At 40.0% G+C, this 9,130-nt stretch overlaps 1 protein-coding gene across 1 annotated transcript; it reads right to left on the reverse strand.

Moving 5' to 3' along the window:
• Positions 1-6,256: 6,256 nt before the first annotated feature.
• On the reverse strand, positions 6,257-6,872 carry LOC140867213 (small ribosomal subunit protein bTHXc). The gene is made up of 3 exons (XM_073272289.1): positions 6,705-6,872; positions 6,560-6,624; positions 6,257-6,483 (listed from the first exon to the last, which is right to left on the reverse strand). Exons 1-3 carry the CDS (start codon positions 6,844-6,846, stop codon positions 6,349-6,351), a joined length of 342 nt encoding a protein of 113 aa, XP_073128390.1. The 5' UTR covers positions 6,847-6,872; the 3' UTR covers positions 6,257-6,348.
• Positions 6,873-9,130: the final 2,258 nt, after the last annotated feature.

Genomic DNA, 9,130 nt, shown 5'->3' on the forward strand with positions numbered 1-9,130 from the left:
CACCCACATTCTACCTCGGTGATGAACAATTCCATCTTTGACAGTGTACAATGTACCACCCTTGGCTTCATCTCTGTTTCTCCACAACGTCAACTGTTCATCAGAAGCTTGGCCTACTCTGATTCTCTCAAGCAAACTAGGTACTACTGTTAAGGCTGCTAGAGTGCATACCTCCATTGGTTCAAAAACCTCCAAACTCATACGTTCAAATTCAGCAATCAACTCTTGCTACACTGTCAATTGGTTCAATGTTGCAGACTTGCGACTCAAGGCATCTGCTACAACATTAGCCTTACCAGGATGGTAGCTAATGTCACAGTCGTAGTCCTTCACTAATTCCAGTCATCTCCTCTGCCTCATATTCAACTCCTTCTGAGTGAAGAAATATTTTAGGCTTTTGTGATCAGTGAAAATCTGACACCTTTCGCCGTACAAGTAGTGTCTCCATAGCTTCAAAGCAAAAAAAACTGCCGCCAACTCAAGATCATGAGTCGGGTAATTCCTCTCATGGACCTTCAGCTGTCGAGATGCATATGCTATTACTTTATCATCCTGCATCAGCACAACTCCTAATCCACTCTTAGAAGCATCGGTATAAACCACAAAGCGACCCGTGCCTTCGGGAATTGCTAGCACTAGCGCTGAAATCAGTCTTTCCTTCAATTCTGTAAAGCTCTTCTCACATTGTTCTGACCACACAAACTTCACACCTTTTCGAGTTAAGGAAGTCAGTGGTAGGGCTATCTTGGAGAAGTCTTGAATAAATCTCCTGTAGTAGCCTGCTAAACCCAAGAAACTTTGTATTTCTGTAGCATTCTTTGGGACAGCCCAATTACGAACCGCTTCCACCTTCGACGGATCCACCTCAATCCCCTTAGCTGAAACTATATGACCCAAAAATGAAATCTGCTCCAGCCAGAATTCACACTTACTGTACTTAGCATACAGTTGCTTTTCTTTCAAAACTTGCAACACCGTAGCCAAGTGCTGACGATGCTCCTCCCTACTGCGAGAATATATCAATATGTCATCTATGAAGACTATGACAAACTGATTCAAGAAAGGTTGAAACACCCTGTTCATCAAATCCATGAACACAACTGGTGCATTGGTCAACCCAAACGGCATTACCAAGAACTCATAGTGGCCATAGCGAGTCCTGAATGCTGTCTTCTGCACATCTGCATCCTTTACCTTCAGCTGATGGTAACCTGATCGCAGATCAATTTTTGAGAACTTTGCCCCTTGAAATTGGTCGAACAAGTCGTCTATTCTGGGCAAAGGATATCTGTTCTTCACTGTAACACGGTTCAGTTCTCTGTAGTCAATGCACAATCTCATTGACCCATCTTTCTTCTTGACGAACAACACCGGTGCACCCCAAGGCGATACACTCGGTTTGATGAACCCCTTATCCAGTAATTCCTGCAACTGATCCTTAAATTCTTTCATCTCGGTCGGTGCCAATCTGTACGGTGCCTTAGAAGTTGGCTTAGTTTGAGGCAACAATTCTATCCCAAATTCGTCTTCCCTGACTGGAGGCAATCCCGCAACATCATGGGAAAAAACTTCTGGAAAGTCCTTCACTACTTCCACTTCCACAAGTTTCGGTCGCTGTACCTCCAGATCACCAATTAGACTCGCAAGAAAGCCTGTACAACCATTACTCAATAATTGCCAGGCTGTTCCTGCAGAAATCATACCTGGTGCGCTCTTCTTAGAGGTTGTGCGGAACGCAAACGGTTTCCCGTTCTGATCTTTCAATGAGACAGTTTTTCGTTTATAGTCAATAATAGCCTCATGCCGAGACAACCAGTCCATCCCAAAAATCGCATCTAAATCCACCATTTTCAAAACAATAAAATCTGCACACAAAACTAGACTCTGCATCTGAACTTTGCAATTTCTTACCACACTACTACTTTCCAGTTCCTTTCCTGAGGGTAACGACACACAAAATTTCGAAATAGATTCATCCGGCAAGACCCCCAATTTCATCATAAAATTAACAGATATAAAAGAGTGCGTAGCTACTGAATCAATCAACACGAAAGCAGGTAAACCAGCGATACGGATCATACCTGTGACAATTGCAGAATCTGGGTCAACCTGATCGTGAGTCATAGCAAACACTCTTCCCCTGATAGGATCCTTTGGCTGCGGGAAATCCTTGGCGAAATGCCCTGGCTTCTTGCAAAGAAAGCAAGTATTGGTCCCAAGCATGCATTGACCTGAGTGTGGCTTCCCACACTTTTGACAGATAGGTGCATTCGCCGGCCTTGGAGCATTGGCGTTCGGCTGATTCTGTCCCTGAGGTCGCGCCTGATTGGGGTTTTGGCGCTGCTGATGCTACGGTCTCCTCTGAGCTGGGGCTTGGTATGGCCTCTTCTGACTAGACCCTTGTTGTTCTCTCCCTTGGTAACTGGCTCTTTTCGCTTGCAATTCTTTGATAATATCATTCCCATCTTTCTCTGATAACATAGCCTCATCGACTGCTGCTCGGTACGTTTGTGCCCCACTCAATCTGACATCACGACGAATAGTGGCATTCAGTCTCTCCGTGAAATGCTTTAACTCCTCCGCAGCATTATCCGAAATCATGGGCACAAACTACCTCCCCCTTTCAAACTTCTTCACATACTCAGCAATGGACATACTCCCTTGGCGGAGCTCCAGGAATTCTCTAGCAATTCTAGTCCTGGTACTGATAGTGAAATATTTCCCATATAACACATCTTTGAATCCATTCCAAGTCAACGTAGTCATATCCACAGCAGAACGGGCTCCCTGCCACCAAATTCGCGCATCATCACGAAACATAAAGATGGCACACCTCACACGGTCTGCATCAGTGAGCTGCATGTAGTCAAAAATGGTCTCCACTGACTGTACCCATTCCTCGGCTACAAGGGGATCAACCCCTCCTCTGAACTCCTGCGGCCCTAGATCCTTAAACTGTTTAAAGATCGGATTAGTTAGTAGTGACTGATTGTTGTTCCGTCCTCCCGCTTGTGCTTGGATTAACTGTTGAATCTGTTCCCCTTGGGCTCTACTATGCTCTTTAAACAGAGTCGCCAACCCAGCCAAAAACTGGTTATTCTGATTGTCCTCATTGTTCGGATTCCTACGGTTAGCCATAATCCTGCTGTCCATACAGTCCACATGCTTAATTACATTATTTAAACATAACATTCTAATTAACATGCATAAATATTATTCGCAATAGCTATCATGCATCTTAAACAACCCAAAACATAAAACTTACAGACATGAAGACGAAGCACAGGGTCGTGGCGAGAATGCATGCGTGCAAACAAACCCAGAGCGAATTGCTCTGATACCAAGCTGTAACGTCCCAATTTCTCAATCGAAACGTTACTCAAACATACTTACTTAAAGATTTGGTAAAAATAAAAACTTTGCGGAAGCATCATCTTATTTATTAAAATAGCATAAAAAATGTACACAAAATAAAATAGCATCTAAAAATATTTGCCAAAACATGGCCATCAACTAAAAAAAAAACTTAAACTTGTTTGCCTCTCATCAAATAAAAAGGTTTAAAACATCTTCATTCTAAAGCATTCACACTCATGCATTGCCCGTTGGACCGACCTCTGCCTCTTCTTCATGTCCGCCCACAAAATCATCAATATTCATGCAATACATAACCTGACTGATCCACGCGAGGCATTCCATCCGTTTCGGACCTTGAAAACTTTAAAATTCTTCATGAGCATTCTTAAAAATAATTAAAATACATTAATGTATAAAAATCATGATTTTTAGGACTCAAAAACTCATAAAATGGGGTGGAAATTTCGAACCTGTGGCGCGGGCGCGCGCTCAACCAGCGCGGGCGCGCCGTCCGCTCGCAAAGTAGGCGCGGGCGCGCTGCGTAACAGCGCGGGCGCGCCTCCTGTTCGCTGATGAACGCGACGCAGGCGCGGGCACACTGCCAGGCAGCGCGGGCGCCCCGTCGCGTCTCCCTTTTCCGAAAGCTGATCTTTTCTGCATTTTCTCAAAACCCACAATGCTTTGGGACGATTTTTCCATCAAAATATCATTCTGCAACATCATAAACTCAAAATAAATTATACCAATGCATCAAACATTTCAAATATTTTGAATCAAAACCTTCAAAACTACTTTTACCCAAAAAATCTGATTTATTGCCTTCAAATCTTTCAAAACTCGATAAACATGAACCGAACACCTCAGGAATGCTTCACGTATCACAATCAAGCAACATACTCATAGAATTTTTCAATAAAACATTCATGGATCATCAATCAAACACCTAGGGTTTTACCTTGAAAATAACTATATTCTTGAATGGGTTTAAAAACAGTAAAAACTTGCCTGGATTGATTCGATTGGAAATAACCTGAGCGGTAGGATGATCTAGCCTCGAGCCTCTGAAGAACCCTAGCCTTGATGCAGCGTTTGAGAGGGATTTTGAGGAAGAAAAGTGAGCGTTCAAATGAGAGTTTAGAATAAAATTTTTGAACGCTTTTCTTTTGTGACTAATGGGCTCCAACACGGCCCATTAGTTATATTTAAAAATCCTTTAAAATTTTACTCCCCCACTCAATAAAATACACTGCATCCCTTTAAACTTAATTTAACATATTTTACTTAACTCGATTTAAGGTTAGACTCGTACCTACGACCCAAAATTAATACCAATCTGAAAACTTTAAAAAAATAACATAGCAGTCACATAATTTCAGGCATCCAATAATTCACATAATTCCACATAACAATTAAATATTCTAAATAACATGCATTAAATCATATAATTAAATCAATTAATCATGATTAAGCTAGTAGACTTTTTGGACCTTACATTTTCTGTTTTACAATCAAGATATGAGCTATGAGCTCTGTTTTGGAACAACCATGGTGTTTGTCGGTTTTTCTGATATTGAGAATTATGACGCAATGAATTACGATTGCAATTTGTTTGATAGACGAATTTATCAAATTTAAAAAAATCATGATTTCGTCCTGTCTTACACATTCTTGGAAAGATTCTTATTTTTTTTCTAAAAAAAAATGATTCTTGGGAAAATTCCAACTCTCTGATTGTCAATAGCAATGGAAAAAAAAAAAAATCAAAAGTATAATCAGTTCATATTATGATCACAAACATATATATGTGAAAAAAAAAGTATGAATCACCATAAATTTAAGATCCCTCATAAACACAGGCGGCGGCGGCATCGTCGATTGTGGCACCCCGTGTTGGTCCTCGGGGTTGGTGGAGATAGAGGCTCCTTGCGGATGAGCCTAATTGGTGCCATTTTTGATAGATTCAAAGAAAATATTGTGACGGGTATTGATACATTAAAGCTTGGGTTCAATTACTTTGATAGATTCAAAGAAAATATTTCTTCTCATTCTACCCCATGTCATTTTTTTAATTGATTTGGTTAACGTCTCACTTCTATCCTTCCACTTTCTTCTCAACTTAATTCTCCCACTTTTTCTACAATTACTTTCATAGTCACTTTAATCTGAAGGTTTCAAATCCCTATTTCTCTTCCCTTGCACTTTATGCTCGCCATTCCAAATCTTTGCACTCTACATAACTATCAAAAAAAAAACATGAAATTGAACCTTATGTCTAATAGACGTTTTAAAATAATAAAGACAAACATATTACACATGCAAGACGTTTTAAAATAATAAAGGTAAACATATATTACACATGCAAAGCATGTGCCATGGTAGCTAGTATTCATAAAATATGCCATTTTTCATAGATTCAAAGAAAATATTGTGACGGGTATTGATACATTAAAGCTTGGGTTCAACTGATATCGCTTACTCTGTGTTACTCGAAATCGACTCAAACTAGACCAATATTGAGCTCCGACCAAGCTTTAATCAAGTTGAATGTTGATTTCCGAGCGAGTAGACCAACTCAGTTCGTTTATACCTCTGCTCCTTGCTTATTTCTTTTATATGAGGCCTTCCTATAGCTATTTTAGACCACGTAGTGAACCGAACTACGTGACTTTATTGTGTCATGTGATGCATCACCACAACTGAGATTCGTCGGAATATCGAGGAAAAATTTTAGTTGATAACACATTAATCTACCATCACCTCAATCGGCCTCCACTTGGTGTATTTGTATACTTTTCTGTAGTAAGCTTCGCTTTGCTTTGTTTTTAAATAAATAAATTAAATAAATATTTTGGCTAAAAGCCTCAAAAGGAAGGGGATTTTAACAAATAAATACCAACAATGAAAGGTAATTAATTATTTTAGAAAAAAAAACATGAATAATAATTCAAACACCAAATTAAATTAAAGAAAGAAAAAGTTGAGCTTTTCCTGTCAATTAGCAAACAGAGACTCGTCGATTTCAATCTTGATCACCTCCCCGTCATCGTACTTATCCTTCCTCGGCGGCAACGGCGGCGCCGCCACCCTCGGCGGCCCTCTCCCTTTACTATTGTCCTTGGGCCTCGCCTGCTCAAACAACCTCCGTCACTCAAAAAAAATCAAATGAAACAAATAATTCGGGGGTAAAAAGAAACTCACGCACATTCCCAAAGGAGTGATTGAACCTCTTCCCTCTGGCAGTCTTCTTGTCCCCTCTACCGCAATAGACTGTAAAAAAAAAAATCAAAAAACCAAGCACGAATTACACACAGAAACACGTGCGCGTGAATTTAAATGGTGGCACTCACTGGAAGGGAAGGATGCGGAGACGGAGCACGAAGTTGCGGGAGAAGAGAACAAAGGGGTGTGGATTAGGGTTTGGGATTTGGAGGCGGAGAGATTGAAGGATTGGGAAACCATGGGAGCAGCTCCGAGAAGAAGAGAGGCCATATTGGTGAGAAATTTGGGGAATGGGATTTTTGTGGGTTGCAGCTGCGGATAAGTTTGGGCTCGGAACGCTGTCGTTTGTTAAATTGCATTTTCAACCTTTTCGAAAATTACGAACCCATCACTTCATTTGGGATATATTCTGTTTTCTACCCCTGAACTGAGGAGAGGAGATGCACATCTTGATCTTTCTTGGCATCATAATTGGCATGTGGATTCAAATTCTTTGGAGTGCAAGAAAAATATTAATTTGAATTTAATGACATTCGATTTCTTGGCATGTACAGTTGCATAATTACAATATACCATATATGTGTAGTGAAATACAACACTAGATAAAACAAAGGATTTCATTATTTTAAATATGGGTAATTGAATACTGAATTTTTATGATGCAAAATGTAGAAATATTATGGTATTAGGGATCACAATGATACTGTGAGGTTTGAAATGGGAAAAACTTATTAGTGATACCCCAAGAGTGGGTGCCCAGTGAGCCAACTTGTGGCTATGGGCTTTGATGACTCTTTGTACAAACGATCTTTTGTTTAATATAATTTACATTTTTATTAATGACAATGACTTTATCTTTCTTCGTATTGTTATATTATGATATACTATTGTTGTTTTGATAAAGACCTTGAATATACTATAGTGTATGTAAGATGTGGTAGAACATGGGGATGTCTATCATGAAATACATCTTATAGTCACTGTATATTCTAAACTGTTCCTAGTCGATTGAGCCGTCCGATAATAAGGATAAGGATCGCTCGAGTTTGAGACTAGCATTTGCGATGCAGAGTACCACGTTTCATTGGTAGGGAACATGGAGATGTTCGAAGCATGCAAATGGATATTCATAGGATGAATAATCGAACTACCCTATCCGGACTTTCCAAGTGGTTATCACTTATCGAGTGGATTAAGTCCGCGGTTTTGGTTGTACACCATTAGTCCTTACTACTTGAAACATCATGGAGACTCTATATGCTAGTACTGTGCTTTGACTCGTTTACCGACTCTATGGGGGTCATCAGGTGTCGAGATTGGGTACAGTTACAACACATATAGGAGTCGATGCATTGTTGTCAAGGATTCACCACATACTTGCGAGTGTGGATATCCTATGCGATCTGAGGAGATATTAGTGTGACGAATCTCTGGCCAGAGTACTTGATGTGATTTAAGAAATGGTTTCTTAGTAGCACATGCGATGTCACTAATTTGATCTTCAAGATGTATTGCATAGTTATCGAATCTTGAGCGACTCTCGATATACCAATGGTTGTTGATTCGATCGGGATATATGGATGAAGGGACCGTACTGTACGCTAACCAAAATCTACTGGTTCTTGTAGGCACTATCAGTGATACCTAGGGAATCATGGGGCGATGTTGCTAGGCGCTTTACCATGATTCGTTGGGCAAGTCGGAAATCGTTGTTCCGAGTCACAAGGAGTTGTGAGCCCACGGCTAGCTGTATCCCTGAACCATTGAGGGTCACACAGTGTAATGGAGTTTTAATCCCCGTTGAGATAGTTAAATTTAAAGAGTTAAATTTAATGAATAAAGAAGTTGGACTTCTTAAATAAGAGTAAGGGAGTAGGATTTCCTAAAATGACATAGGGATGGACATTTTTGGAAACCACTGAATTCGGATTCAGGAAAATTTATCTTGACTTTAAAATGTGCAGAAATGGTTTCTGTGCACATTGGTAAAATCGGTTTATCAATCGGAGTCACGATGAATTTTATATTAATTTCTGAACATGCGGGCTTTGCTTGTCGGGCCTCAACTTATGACTAATGGGCCCTAAGGTGTTAGTGGCCTGCATTATAAATAAGTTATTGCAGTACAGAAATTACAGACAACAGGTCATAATTTGAGACAGGATTTTCCAAAACCCTAGCCTCCTCTCTCTCAAAGTGGCCGAACACCCTCCCTCTCTGTCTGAGAAATTCCGGTCTGTGATTTTGAATTGCAGTCTGGAATAGCGAATCAAATTCGTTTATTCTCTTCGCAGAAAACTTCTGATAGATTTTCTAGTGCAATCTATCAGAGGGATTAAACCTCCATTCGTGGACCTGATTGAAGGACAGAATATTCATCAGTTCCAGGGAGATACAAGAAGCGCAGAGAAATCTGTGTGGTGTTCAATAATCTCGCTTCGAGATTGAAGGTAAAATTTAATAATAGTTATTTAATTTTACACACACTTATAATTTAATCGTTAAACGGTTGATACCCACACTATGGAATTGTTCCATACTAAAAATTTTAAAC

This window comes from Henckelia pumila, chromosome 4, assembly GCF_033568475.1.
Source record: "Henckelia pumila isolate YLH828 chromosome 4, ASM3356847v2, whole genome shotgun sequence".
Taxonomy (NCBI): domain Eukaryota; kingdom Viridiplantae; phylum Streptophyta; class Magnoliopsida; order Lamiales; family Gesneriaceae; genus Henckelia; species Henckelia pumila.